Source organism: Drosophila sechellia, chromosome 3R (assembly GCF_004382195.2).
Source record: "Drosophila sechellia strain sech25 chromosome 3R, ASM438219v1, whole genome shotgun sequence".
Classification (NCBI taxonomy): domain Eukaryota; kingdom Metazoa; phylum Arthropoda; class Insecta; order Diptera; family Drosophilidae; genus Drosophila; species Drosophila sechellia.
The window spans coordinates 13,181,958-13,196,769 of NC_045952.1; the positions used below are offsets into that span (position 1 = coordinate 13,181,958).

At 45.9% G+C, this 14,812-nt stretch overlaps 1 protein-coding gene across 1 annotated transcript; it reads left to right on the plus strand.

The window, feature by feature from the left end:
- Positions 1-1,739: 1,739 nt before the first annotated feature.
- LOC6606250 (probable serine/threonine-protein kinase tsuA) lies at positions 1,740-14,289 on the plus strand. Its single transcript, XM_032722279.1, has 5 exons — positions 1,740-2,363; positions 11,081-11,174; positions 11,234-12,353; positions 12,432-12,641; positions 12,768-14,289. Exons 1-5 carry the CDS (start codon positions 2,297-2,299, stop codon positions 14,154-14,156), a joined length of 2,880 nt encoding a protein of 959 aa, XP_032578170.1. The 5' UTR covers positions 1,740-2,296; the 3' UTR covers positions 14,157-14,289.
- Positions 14,290-14,812: the final 523 nt, after the last annotated feature.

Sequence of the window (14,812 nt, forward strand, 5' to 3'; positions counted from 1 at the left end):
AGCCGCGATACATCTTGGCTCGTTTCTTTTTCCCCCAGCAGTGCAAACGGTTCTGGCCCGGTCGAGATTTATATAACGAACCGGCCGTCCAATTAAATCTATTAGCTCTCCTATTGACAAAGATCATCGTTTGGCAATAAAATGCGTTTTCGTTTTCAGTAGAAACAAAATATTCCGTTGCTCATTAGCATGTAAATACAAATTCGGGCCTATTAGTGGGTCGAAAGCACTGGATGACTAAATGGATCTTCGACAGGTTCTGCATCCCTACTTGAAGTGGATGTGGATACGGTATACTCGGTGTATCCGCAATGGAAAGATGATTTACATCTCTATATGTAACAGTCGGTGGCTTTATCAGAAAACTTTCACCCAGCTGGGAAAAAGATGTTAAAAGAATCGATCAATCGGCAACGGTGTGAACTCACAAGCTTAGAATACTGCCTATACAAGTTTACAAAATTGAAATTCTCGCCGACAATTTATCAAGCTTGGGAAAATCTCGGAAGAAAGAAAAAGCTGACAAATGCCGAGTAAATAGAGGCCTACCACTGTGCCCCACGGCGGCAGCGGGGCAATTCAATCCAAGTACAATGGCCAGGGGAAGTGCTGCAGACATCTTCTACATTAGAAAGTTTTCTACAACTACAACCAGCAGGGCAGCATCGCGCATCCGAGTGTAAGACAAAAGAAACAACTGTAAGTGCAGAGAGCCCCTGCCCCCCGAAAAGCACCCAAGATCCCCAGCAAGCCCACTCCAAATGGAGCCTGCTGAAGACAGAGCTTTGCAACGCTCACTGCGCATGGGTAGACCAGTAGAAAGAGCAGTACGAGCACCAGACCCAGTACCAGTCCAAGTACCAGTACCAGTACTAGTACCGCCAGCAACAATGAGAAATGCAGCGGTGAAAGATTTCCAAATGCAACTCACTGCAACTGCAACCCACTGGTGAGATGATTCAAGTTGATTTCTGCCCGGCTCGCTGGGTGCTGCTCTCCACATTATCTATCCGGTGGCAATTAAAGTATAATTAAGAATCTAATGGAGTTTCACTCTCCTTGTGCGTAATTAGCCGTGCGGTTTATGCAAAGAAAAGTAAAAACGGCAGCAACAATGGAAAAGCGAGCGGAATCAGATTGCCAGCGAAACGGGGGCCAAAAATGTGCGACAAGAAGAAGAAAAAACGCTTAAATTATATAATTATAAAAAAAATCTTGACAAAAAAAGACGAAAGTTGTAATTTTCAGCGCTTGGCAAGCCCGAGCAGCAGGAGGAGTGGGAAAAGTTGGTCTTAGAAGGCAGCGATGAAAGTTAAAGTTATAAAAGCAGCTGGGGAACGCAGTGGAATCGAAACGATGGTAAGCTGTAAATAATTAACCATTTCGGCTTTGGTGTGCGAGAGTGGGCTCCCAAGGCGAAAATCTTACTCAGAGCACATGGCAAACACAAACTGCGGACCAAAACAAAAGACTTCAACGAAGAACCAAACTTGCTATGGCCCGTGTGTATGTGAGTGCGCTCGAACGTGCATGTATGCGTGAGAGAAAGAAATGGTAAAAGCACTCCTGAGCCGAAGAACCAACGGCAGAGCTTCCACCTTGCAGGTGTGTGAGTGCGGCAAGCGAAAGCGTCGCTGCCGCTGAGAAACGAAATGGAATGGCATGAAATTTCTTAGCGATCTTTGAGGATAAGCGCTGGTTTCACTGCGCGCTGCCGCACAGACGTCTACCGCGTTTCGAGGCAGACGTTACGTTCCACCGTTCGGCGCGCAAGAATCGCCAGCCCAGCTCGTAGAAAGTCGCGCCTGCGCAGAAACTTCATAGCTAGAAAATCATATAAGAAAAATACTCGAAAAGAAAACAAGATCATATGAAAAGTGTGGAATAGCAACAGCATCATGCTGCCCAAGTGCAATCAAAATGTTGTCCTCTTTTGACTCTGTGGTTTTGCGATCTTGAATTTCACTCCCCCTCTCCGGATTTTGAAGACCACGCATCCGTATTTATTAACTGCCTTGTGTTCTCTGCATATCAAAACGCAAAAGTGAAAGTGATTTTTCGGTGTTTCGGTGCGTGAGTGCCACTTGAATGACAAATATTGATATGCTACAATGAAAACCGTCCACCGACAGCCAACCAAATAAGCTTCGAGAAGAGAAACTATCAACGAAAATAACATATATTTTGTGTGCGCCCATTGGATTACGGAAAGTTCCCGAACTGCTCAAGGATACCAATCGGGATTGGAGTACACCTAGCACACAGCGCTATTATTATCAAACAATTGGATTTGGATATGGCTGCCAACGAGATTATGACACCCACAGTCAATGCGAATTGTCAATACTCGACCAGATATTGTTGTAAGTTGCCTTGAACTTGGCTAGCTACTAACAAGCAGTAGTTACTAACTACTAGATCTACTTTGGGTTTTGCAAGTTGCCTTGCTATGTTGTAGGGAAAAAATATACATACAAATATTCTAAGCTAGATTTACTTAAGAGAGGAGTAACAAACGCAAAAGGCGTTTCAGATCCGTTCGAGTCAGGATGTGCCCCATTGGAGTGCAGAATGCCAAGCGAAAGCAACAAACAAACAAACGATCGAACCAAGTCGTGCACTCGGGCAACCTGCGCGGCCAGAAAGAAATTTTGAAAACAAAAAGCAAAAGCTGCTTTTTTTATAGAAAGTTTCCCCAGCGAGGGGACCCAACTGGCTGGAGTTGCAGCCAGTTTGGAGCTTGGAGTTTGAAGTTGGGAGTTTCGAGCTACATGCTACATGCGATGCTATATGCGATGTGTTGCCGTCGTTGAGCATCGGCAGCGACTAGCTGTTTGTTGCTTCTGCTTCTGCAGTATCTGTATCTTTGGCTGGCAATGTATCTGTATCTCTGACTCCGACTCTGCTTCTGCCTCGGTCTCGGTCTTTTGGCCTGGCTTTAGCTTCAGCTTTAGCTTTGGCTTTGGCAGCTCGCTTCTGCCGCTGCTACGACACGAATATTAATAGGTGAAAGTTGTTGCTTCGTTTCTTCGTTTTTCTTTCGCCGTCGCAGTAGCCGTCGCTGCCTCCGTCGACGTCGCTGCCACTTCTACAGACACAATGAGTAATAAAAGAAAGAAAGATCCCTTTTCGGGTACAGAATTTATGTTTCCTTTCAGCCATTCGGTAATTTCTCCCCGTTGCCAGTAATGTCGGTTTCTCAGGCGAATCTCTGAAAGAAATCCTTGCTGCCTATTGAAATTTTAAAGATATTTACATATATTTATATGTATTATGTGTATTATGTGTTTTTACTAAAAATCTTTACATATATTACATTCATTTTGTTACTTGTCACATTTTAATTTCACATACGTACATCGTATTAGATTTTCTTTCTCTGTGGGTGAATGTTGTTCGTTGGCTTCGAGTCCTGTCATAAGCTGACCCACTTTCTGGCACATTTCATTGCCATGCAAATGGATTTGAGCGCAAACCAGAAATGCATATCCCTACAAGCCCAGCCTTCAAGCTTGTTTACCACTGGCATTTACCTTTTACCATTACCATCCACCATCTACCATTACCATTCCCAGCAAACAAAAAGCACAGTTTCTTGCTGTCGTTTTGGCATTTTCATTTCCATTATAATTAAACGATTACATAAGCCCAGTTTGTTTACAAACTCGGCTGGGCAGGTTCGCGTTCGTTTCGAGTTCAATGTCCCATCGTTGGGTCGGTCTCCAGATTGCAACAGTTCCTGCGCGACGCGTGTGGATCTCTCTCGAACGTATACGTAATATTTGTATATGATTTGCTTCTGCTCTAGGGCCAGCTAGATTTCGATTTTGAGTTCGATTTCGATGTGCTCGCCACAACAATTTATGAGCGAGCCTGTTAGTTTCATAAATATTTTTTATGTCTGACTCCCTGGCACGCGCAATTATTGCGAATGACGCATCGGATTTTCTGTTGGCCAAAAATCGATGCCAAAAAACAGCTGAAGTACATAACAAGAAAATAGTTTAAATGCTGGCGTTGGCGAGCTGAGTTGTTGGATTGTTGGAGTGGAATTGGAATTGGATTGGAGTGGAGGTTGCCCAATAATGCCGTTAGATGATAAACCGCTACAAATTATTTGTATATATCACACCATCCATTTCTTCAGTGTTATTTCTCCGATTGTTGTTTCTGTTTTCTATTTTCGTTTCGTATGGACATTATGCAATCTGCCATCTTGTATCTGGTCATTTGTCTCGAAGACATAGGAAAGTCACAGATACCATAGCTAGCATCAGATCGGCAGATGATCAGATCGTATGATCTGACCAATGCCATTAGCCACTAGACACTTCTGCATATTATGAAAGTGAAAATACGCTGTTGCCTTAGTAACCAATTAAGTTGGCAAGCCATTAGAGCTAGATATTTGGGGCTTTCTACTCTGGAGCTTGCGTGAATTTCTCACATTTTTAGCGCTATTCAGCCAACTTCCTACTCCGACACGTAGCCATCGTTATGCAATTGCTTATTAATTCTTTTATAATGCCTGCGTTGTGGGTTAGTGCTGTTTTCGGCGGCCGTTTAATTGGCCATCCGACGTGCGAGCAAAAGTTGGTAAAAAAGATAGAAGTGCGGCTGGAAGTCAGGAAACACTTCAGATGTAGGACCATTTGAATTTCAGTAGCTGGAGGCAGATGTGGCTGCTTTTATGCAATCCGGAGAAAAGACTCTTGGCTTAGCAACCAAAAAATATAAAAAAAACAACGTAACTGCCCAGGGGCTCGTAAACAAAGTCAGTGATCGATAGGGGAAATGTACAAAAAAACGAAAAACGTAGACACATTTCTCCAACGGAGTTGCAATTAATTCGAAATTACCCATGATAGAATCGCGCTCGCCGCAGACATTATTGTTAGCCAAAATGCAATGAAACATAAATGAAGCATTTGTATTTCGCACGAACAGAGAAGACTGGCGGCTGGCCTCAAAAAGCGGCAGAGAAAGAAATGCTTAATTTTATTTTTACATCCTCCATTCATCGGGTGTTTCGCATGGTATCGTACTACTATAACTTACCTTTCTTTTGCTCACTCCGTTTGACTTCGCGGACTACCGCAACAGTGGCGCCCTCTATGGCACACCTGGATTGGCACTGGTTTATTAGAACTTTCACTTTATGTCCGCTTCAATTTGGGGCTCCTCTGCTTTTTTGTTCGCTCTGCGGCTGGAATTGAATAATAGGTGTTGGGGTAGAAGAAGTGACCCAGAAAGTGAAGATGCTGAGACGTCCAATCAGTGCGGATGAGTAATAGTTTATAGTTTCCCAACATTAGGTGGGCTGGCTGGCTGTCTTGGGCGCTCGATAGAAAGTTAACAAACTAAAGTCGAAGCGCTACTAATGCACAACCACAAGTCATCTCATTTCGAGTGGATAATTGCAGGCGAGGGCGCTGATGATTAGAAACGGCGAAACAACAAATAAATCATATAAAAAACATTTTGGCTAACGTGTGGGGAAGGTTAAGTTTTTATGTAAGATGCCGCAATTTAATATGATTTTTATTTTCTTGGCTGGCGGACAAGATATCTTGAGGTTCGCCAACATCAACAATGGTTTTAATAAATGATTTGTTGTTTGAATATTTTTCGGGTTTTTTCGCACTCGCTTTGAAGCATTGTTTCAATATCTACCCCGATGTATCGACAGCACGTAATGCCATGCGTATATCTGTATCTGTATCTGTATCTACCACTCATGTAGGTGTGTATGTTGGCTCTTACCGCTATTTACATTAACATTAGAGCTTTAGGTTTACGGCGTTTTTTCTTTTTTTCCGTTTTTTTCCTTTTCTTTATGCTGCTGCCGCTTCTGACAGCGCAAAGTGAAAGTTTTCGACGTTAAGACTGCGAGTGTGCTGAGCTGAGCCAAGTTAAGTCGAGCTAAGCCAGCGAATCGTGCGAACGCACCGAAATCAGGTGGGTATATCGGTTCGCAGCGATTGGCCAGCCTCGATAAGAATATTAATGCGTCGTGTGTGCTGATGAAAGCAAAAGTGATTTTCTCGGTGACACATTTAAGTGTCTGTCCATTGCGTCTCGCGTTCAAATAATGCCCATACTCATTAGCAAGCCGTTAAATCACATGGGCCGTAATTGCTTAGAAAACGCCAGCATGCAAATGGTAAATGTTTGCACTTAGCCCCGGCCAAAAATCGCTCATCCGCCGTGTTGCACTTTCGAAAAAATCCCAAGGGGAGATAGAAATTGTGCAGCAAGCTCCAAGTGCATGACAAACAGTGCAATTGGGAGAGGCGGAGAGCAAAAATCTTTTGTAAAAGTTCATAAACCTTCTCGCAAACAATGAGATTACAGCGAATTTTGGCTTCTGCAGCTGGAAATATCAGCTAAAGTAAAGACCGTGCTGCATACAAACACATGTACATATGTATACGAAAAGTTAAACAAAAATTTCCCAAAGCAACGGCGCATAAAAAATATTTTTCCTAAATTACTTCTGACGATGTCGAGGATAATGATAATTGCCATGATGATCGTAATGCCGATGATGATGATGATGATGATGTTGCTGGTCATGATTATATGTAGTGCGGAATTTCCACAGTTGGTTAGCGTACATTCAACTGCAAAATGGAAAAGCAGCAAGCACAAAGAGAAAAGCCCGCTGGCGAAAGATAGAAAATTCCCCGCAACAAGTTGCCTTGCTGCTTTGGTTCCACGACTCTGTCAGTTTTGGTTTATATCATCCGAGGCTTTCCCGCTTTTCCATCCAACCATCCATTCATCCATCCAGCCAGCCTATTAGCAACTGCATACAGACACACATACGAACGTCTGTGGTCTTTGTTTGGCTTTGACTTTCTTCTTCTAGGTTTTCGCTGGAAAAATCATAACAAACAAGAGTGTTTCTTTTACCGTTCGCCCGTTGGTTACTGCTATCTCCAGACTCATTTGTGCATCATTTGGGAGAAAGTAAAAGCCAAGAATTAAATGCCACTAGCCGTTGGCTGAAGCTGTAGCTGAAGTTGCAGCCAAAGCCAAAGCTGAAGCTGCAGCTTGGTCGATGACTTACATGGTAAGTGCAGCCACAAACCGCCTGGCACACGGGGCGTATGCGCATTATAGCCGCTGGTCCCTGGCGTGCGGAGAAAATACCGAAAGAAAAGCAGCGGCTGTAGAAAACCAAACTGAAACAGCATCTGATGGAAAGCCACATGACGGTCGGCTACAGTTTCAATGCAATCGGATTCGTATTGGGAGTCTGGTTTCCGTGGCTCTTGCCCAAGCTGAGGCCCATACGAATTCTGGCATTCGTTTGGGCATCGCATTCAAGTTGAATGCATTTTTGCCAGCGAATGGCAGCGCAAGACTTTTTGAAGTTCACGGTGAACTTTGCATGGAATCAGCGAAAGGAAAATAGACTCTATTTCTGCAGGTTTACATTTGCAGGGGCCTTACTTTGAAATTCGAAGTCCAGTAGAATTGGAACGCAATCTATTGTCTATTCTAGGGAATTGAAATTGGAATTGTAAATTGTAAATTGAAGGAATCCGCGGCTATTAAGAATCCGACTCTGTCAATGCAGCTTCCATCAATCAATGTCGCCCCTCAGACCTTATCTCTGCCCAATCTGGCATAGAGTGCCATTCCATTAATCCAATCCAGTTCCATTCTCCGGCCTCTGCGATCTGCCTATCACTTTCAGTATTCGGTTATCGGGAGTAGGGCACGTCAAATGCTTCATTAATTCCCGCTTGCAGTTGGATGGAACAAGAAAGAAAGAAAGACACAAATCCTGACCCAATTAGAAATTCTCACGCGAAGAAGAGACTGAAAGCGCAGAAACTGTGAACACGCGGAGTCTAACAAGAAGAAAGAAGAGAGGAAAAAAACGAAGCGTCACGGTTAACAATTCCACGTTTAATCAAACAAACAAAGAATTAAGCAAGAAGAAAACTTGCCATAGCCTACCAATATTTGCCTGTTGGTGAAAGAAAAAGAAAAGTGCAGGAAGCCAAATAAGCGTGGCAAAAAGAAAGCAAGCGAAACGAATCGAAGCGAACGCGGCTCAGCACAATGGAACCGACCAAAAGAAGCTTACCACCAACTATCCATCGAACAGTGAACACTTTTAGCCATTCTAAGTAGCCATAGTCCGTGGCAATAAAAATAACATTCGAATTCGAAGTAGCAGCCAATTATAAAGGCAACGTGATTGGACGCCCAAACATGCCCAAAAACCAAAGAAAGAATCATTAAGATCCCCGAAAAGAAAGAAAAGAAAATAACTCAGACCCATACCAAGCGTGCACAGAAAGAAATACTTTTTCACTTTTACTTGAAAATCTAGAAATGAGCTGCTCTATAAAGATACTTATCCAGGATGTAAGTTAACTTCTTTTTGCAACTAGAGATAGATAAAATAACCTCCATTGCTGTTAGATCATAAATAATGATTCTCAAGAGTTTCAGACGCATTAAAATCCAATTCTTGCGGTGTACCCATGCTTGTAAGCTACGATGGGCCTGCATTTCCGAGCCGTAGAACCGGTTCTCGACCCACGAAAGTGCTCCAAACGGAAGTGAAGCACGGCTAACGTAGCGATAGTGATGGAGAGAGGCAGATAAAGAATCGTCATCGGGCGAGAAGAGTTGGCTTGAAGACTCGACTCCACTTCGGCGATGCTTCGTCCGAAAAATATAGGCCAAAAGAGAAACTAACGGTAAACGTTGTTTCTTCGCCCGATGGCAAGCGAATTGGATTGTCTGCGCAAGAAGCGACCACCACAGCATCAGCATCAGCATCCGAGGATTTGGGTTACATAAAAGGGCGCAAACGGAAAGTAGAAACCGAAAGAAGCGAGAAGCAGTAAGCAGTAAGCCCAGGGGCCCCATAAAGTGGCCAAAACCAACACACACAAACACCCGAGCACTCTTACGAGCACTCACACACACACACACACTCAGACCCACACGCATTAAACTTGTTGCGAAGAAAGTGAAACTTTTGTGTGAGCATGAGCTGTCTTCAGTCTTCAGTTCGCAGTCTTCTGCCCCTTGGCCCCTGGATATACGAGTATATACATATATTCGAATGTATATATATGTATCTGTATCTGCGAAAGGGGAGCGTGGAACTTCAGCGTGTCACGATCAAGCGCGTAGAGCAACGCAGAAGGTTGAGGTTGTTTTGCAAGCTGGCGCTGCCTGCGAATTTTTTTCAGTCTTCAGCTTGTTATGTTTACTTATTTGGCTGGCCAGCAATTTTCGTGCTTTATTTGTGTTTCGTATTTCTCGAATCTGACGCGGAGATTTCTTAACGAGCGCTCTTTTGGGTTGGGCTAGGTTATAATGCTGCTGCTGCCAAACCATTAAACGAATCGAATGGGGGCTTTGGAATTGCTCAACCATCAGCGAACTGATGTCGATCTAATACCCCTTACCTTGACATAGACCAGGCCAGTGAGTAATAGAGTTTCACAAAGGCAAAGCCCCAGGCGAACCGAAATTAGAAAGTACTGCAGTGCATCGGGCATTCTTGCCGTCGAGTCAGCGGAAAATCCAATCAAATTTTGATTACACTTAAAACAAATTAAAATTATGAATTTTTCTTAAAACTATTATGACAAGTATTCTCACAAATGTATATAAGTGTTTTATTTTTAAAATTAAATATATTAAATTTTATTATATTTTAAAACTGTATTTAAATAACAGCAAATGTATTGTTGAGTTTGAAGAGGATTGCTTCAACAAGAAAAACTAAACTACTACATTATAATATAGCATGATTTTTTTTCGGTGTAGTCTGCAGAATGTAGTGACCAAACTTTTCCCAAGTTGTTCCCAGCCGAATCAAAGCGGCTGCCGCCATTGCCGAGCGAGCTTTTTCTTAGATCCGGCTTCGAATGCTCGCCGCTGCAGCGGCAAACAATTTTCTCTCGAAGAAAATCAGTTGGAAAACCCATAAAGGCTGAAAAGCAGCGCTTGTGCGACTTCTTGGATGCAGTGCAGCCACAAGACAAGAAATCGACCGCAGCCGAAGTCAAGAAACGTTGCGAGAAATACGAAGAGCCGAAATACAAAATCCGAAGCCGAATACTTGGCCCGAAGACGGGGCCATCGGGAAAAGTGAACGAGTAGAAATTACGGTAAATAAATAAAGAAAGACGGCTAAGAGAAATAAAAAAACGCGAACGGCGTCGTCATGAGCGAAAGTGAAATCTGCTAATGAATTCTTCAACGTTGAATAGTTTTCAGTCATTATGGACATCGTCGTATGTACATACACAGTGCCGTTGTACGTGGCGTATACTTGATACTTGATGGTTACTCGACTGTGCGTGTGCATGTGTGTGTGTGCCATGTAACCGGGCAGAGGCAGCCATTCCTGCATTTCAGCGATCACTTGACGGACATGCGCATCTGCAACTGTAAACGGAGATGGGAATGGTTGCACTGAGAAAACAATTTCTATGATAAGACTTTCTATCAGCTCGAAAAGCCAGAAGAATATATTCCAAAATTTCATGGGGTTTTGACATAATAAGCTTTTGGGTATTAAGTCTTTGAATATCTTTTAACAACTTCTATCTGATTTTCTTTCTGTGTAGAAAGAGCTGTGTGGCCCAGAGCTGCTACCTCGGTTTTGCCAGTTACGATTTTGGGCTCTGGTACGCGGTTTCAGTGGGTAAAAGTTACTAGATTCGTTATAGCAATTAACCACAAGGCTTAGAGCCGTAAATGGCCGAGCAGGCATCGATGCCGATCCGCAGCCAGATGATTGCAGTGATTATCCGATTCCGACTGCCAGTCCGACTCCCGACATGCGGGTTCATTGAAACCTGCAGTGCAGTTTTCTATAATTCGCCACTCCGGCCACCGTTATGGCCAGAGGTCTTTATCGATGGAGTGCGGCTTAAACTTGAAATGCATTTGGCAGGTGGAAAGTGGCCGCCAGCCAGATCAATGCCCCTCGATTTATCTCCTTATTTTCGCAGGCCTAACTATCTGTAATTCTTGCCCGAAAACATCAAGCGCACTGTAATTGATTTGCATGGTTTCCTCTCTTTATTTGCAGGGGAGGCGGAAAAAGTCAAATCATTGATCAGATTGCGGGCGGAACTGTCGCCTTTGTTCACAGGCAAGCGAAATGCCTCCAAATATGCCTGGGCGTAAGTAATCAGCAATGCCATTGCATAACTCCTATTTAATCTTGACCCTTACTCCTCAGCGTGGTGGAACGGGAGCTCAATGTGCCGCTGCCGCTGTCGAAGATCATCAAGAAGTGGAACAATCTGCTGCAGGAGTACAAGGCCATCAAGATGTCCGAGGAGCCCAAGCGACGCGAATGGCCCTTCTTCACACTGATGGACGTGTACTTCAGCGACCAGGTGAACGATCCCTCACTGCGTCTCTTCTCGTCCACAAAGACGCTCAGGGAGACCCTGGATGACAGCGTCTTCGAGGATGATCCAATTATCGCCTCGGCCATTGCGGCCGCCACCAGTGGCGCCTACATGGACATTGATGAGCTCATCCGGCGGCAGAAGGAGCGTGCTGCTCTGGCCGCCGAGCGAAAGTTGGCTGCCGCTGCCAGCGGAGTCACTGGTGACTACAAATTCGATCTGAAGCCCATGCTATCGAACAGCAAGTTCAACAGCAACAGCGAGATGGCCAAGCTGTCCAAGAGCGTCGACGACCTCTCCATGCAGCAGTACAAGATCAAGCAAGAGATTATGCGCCAGCGGGAACATGAGCAGCAGGAGAACATGGTCAAGATCAAGCAGCACGCACGCCAGCAGCAGCAACAACACCACCAGGCACAGCAGCAGCAGCAGCAGCAGCAGCGATTCCTGGGCCACCAGCAGACCCTGTCGCCGCATCCACACCGGCTGTCGTCCTCGTCGACGCCACCAGCTTTGCAGCACGCCCTGCAGCAGCAGCAGCAGCACATGCTGCAGCAGCACCAGCTACAGCAACAGCTGCAGCATCAGCAGCAGCAACAACATCAACAGCAATTGCAGCAGCAGCAGCAACAACACCACCAACTCGCTCATCCCCACCAGCCGCACACACCGCGCCCCAGTACGCCACCCACCACGGCGCAGCAGATCCACATCACGGCCACCCAGCACCAGGCCGCCCAGCAGCAGCTCCACCAGCAGCAGCACCAGCCGTCGCACAAGCAGCAGCAATCCTACGCCGATCCCAACACCATCGACCAGTACCTGCTGTCGTGGAACAACTTCCATGGCAACATGTGCCGCGGCTTCCACTCCCTGCAGAAGGATGAGAAGATGGTGGACGTTACCATCGCAGCCGGCGGCAAGATATTCAAGGCACACAAACTGGTAAACTAGCGGCTCAACGCCAGGAACTCCCGTACTCATGCATCGCACCCTCTTTTCGTTTGGTCCTTTTCGTTGCAGGTCCTTTCCGTTTGCAGTCCCTACTTCCAGCAGATCTTCCTGGAGAACCCATCGAGTCACCCCATCCTGCTGATGGCCGACGTGGAGGCCAGTCACATGGCCGGTCTGCTCGACTTTATGTACAGTGGCCAGGTGAATGTCAAGTACGAGGATCTGCCCGTTTTCCTGAAGGTCGCCGAGGCCATGAAAATCAAGGGGCTGCACACAGAGGTGGGTTTACTATAGGCTAAGCAACTAAAATACCAGAATACAAAGCAATTTTTCTGCTGAAACTGAAAGCTGAAGTTTATTTCGAATATTTCTCTAAGTGCAAAAACCTTTCACTTTCACTTGCAGAAGAACCTGGACAGCGATACCAGCGACATAAGTTCGCCGCATGAAAGCGACGCCACCGAGTGCCGTTACGAGCGTGGAACGCACAGCGTGAACATCACCAGCGGCCATGCCGCCGGCTATGGAGGAGTACCGTCGTCGCAGCAGTCCTCGCCGTCGCCTTCGCTCAATGGACCCAACCGCTGCCCCACGCCCCTTTCCAGCGGAGGTTCAGGCAATCCCAATTACACCGGCTTCCGGGAGCACATCAAGTCGAAGGCCACGCTGGCCGAGACCTTCATGAAGAATCTCAATAGGAACAACAATAACAACAGCAGCAGCAACAACTACAACCACTTGGGCGGCAGCAATGGCAGTCTCAACCTGACGGAGGCGGAGAGCAACTCCTTTGCCATCCTGCAGGCGAACAGCAAGAAGATGCTGGACTCGGCCCGCAAGCAGCACAAGTATCTGGCCAAGCGAAAGATCCTGATGCACTACAACACGGAGCTGGGTGGCGAGAAGCGGCTGAAGGAGATGGAGCGGGAACGCTATCCGAGTGCCGAGCAGCATGACGACGCCTTGAACAACAACCACAGCCACGCCCAGGACAACATTATGGAGCCCATTATTACGACCATTGTGCCACAGACGCCGCCACCATCCACGCACAACAACAACAACTTCAAGATCCGCCTGGTGGAGAGCCATCACCTGACCAACAACAACAACCAGAACCAGAACCAGAACCAGAGCAGCAACAGCAACAACAGCAGCAGCAGTCCGGAATCCAACAACTGCAACAACGATGAGGAGGCACTGAATCTGGTCCAGATACCCAATGCCAACGGGAGCAGGAACAGAGAGGCCACGCCTACATGTGCGACTCCTACGCCCGACATTCAGCTGATCAAGCGGGAAGTGGAGACGGAACTGCCGCCGGCGGAGAACCTAAGTAACAACAATGGACACGTCGACGAGATGGCTGGAGCAGGATATGATCGCAAGTATGATGACAACAACAACAACAGCGGATTGGACATGGAAACGGACTCGAACAACAACAACAGCAAGCCGGGAGGCGACAACAACAATGGTCTAGCATTGGCGCTGGGCAAGCACAAGCTGCTGAGCGCGATCAATAGGAGCATGGATCAGAATCACCCAGATCATGAACATCACGATCGGAATGCCGATCACGGCGGGAACAACTGCAACAGCGACGACAACAACAACAATCACAGCCAGCACCTGGACCTGAGCACCATCAAAAACATAGCCACGGCGGAGATCCTGTGCGGACTGAAGAGCAAGGTGCTCAAGCTGGAGGAGGAGCAGCGCGAGCGGGAGCGCGAAAGGGAGCGGGAACGGGAAGCCTGTCGCAGTCTAAGCGAGATCAAGAATGCGGAGTGATCCCCCCCCCCATCGATCGTCGGTGGGTGGAACCCACACTGCCCAGACAATTATGCATTTGATTACACACAGCATGGAGCGGAATCAGCCGAATCTATGTTTGCTAATTATAGTTATTTATTATACCACTTAATATCGTTAATGTAATTGTAATGACCTGACCCCACATGAACATTGGTTAGTTTGGTAGGCCTAGCATTCGCCCAGCACACCATTTAGAATCCCTAGCAGCTAAGACTCACGAATCATTAACGTATCGTATCGTATCAGATCAGCTGATCACCGATCGGTTTACAAACTTAATTTTAGCACTTTGGAAATTGGCCCTGTTGCAATACGAGTTAAGCCCATGTTAAACATATTGATATCGTTTAATAATGTATGTGTAGAGCAGTATGTTGTAGATTAATACGCCCCCCCCAGTCGCACTTTCGACTTCGATTTTCAGCTCTTACATTATTTATACACACACATATCGTACTACGAATGTATCTCAACACCAATCACGCATGCATATGAACACCCCCCATACATACATATTGCCCCATATACCGACGAGTATAGTAACGACATCGGCCCCGACCATATTTAACCATGTAAAACTGGAACGGGCCGTCATCTGCAAAGGATCAAAAAGAAAGGAACAATATATGTAT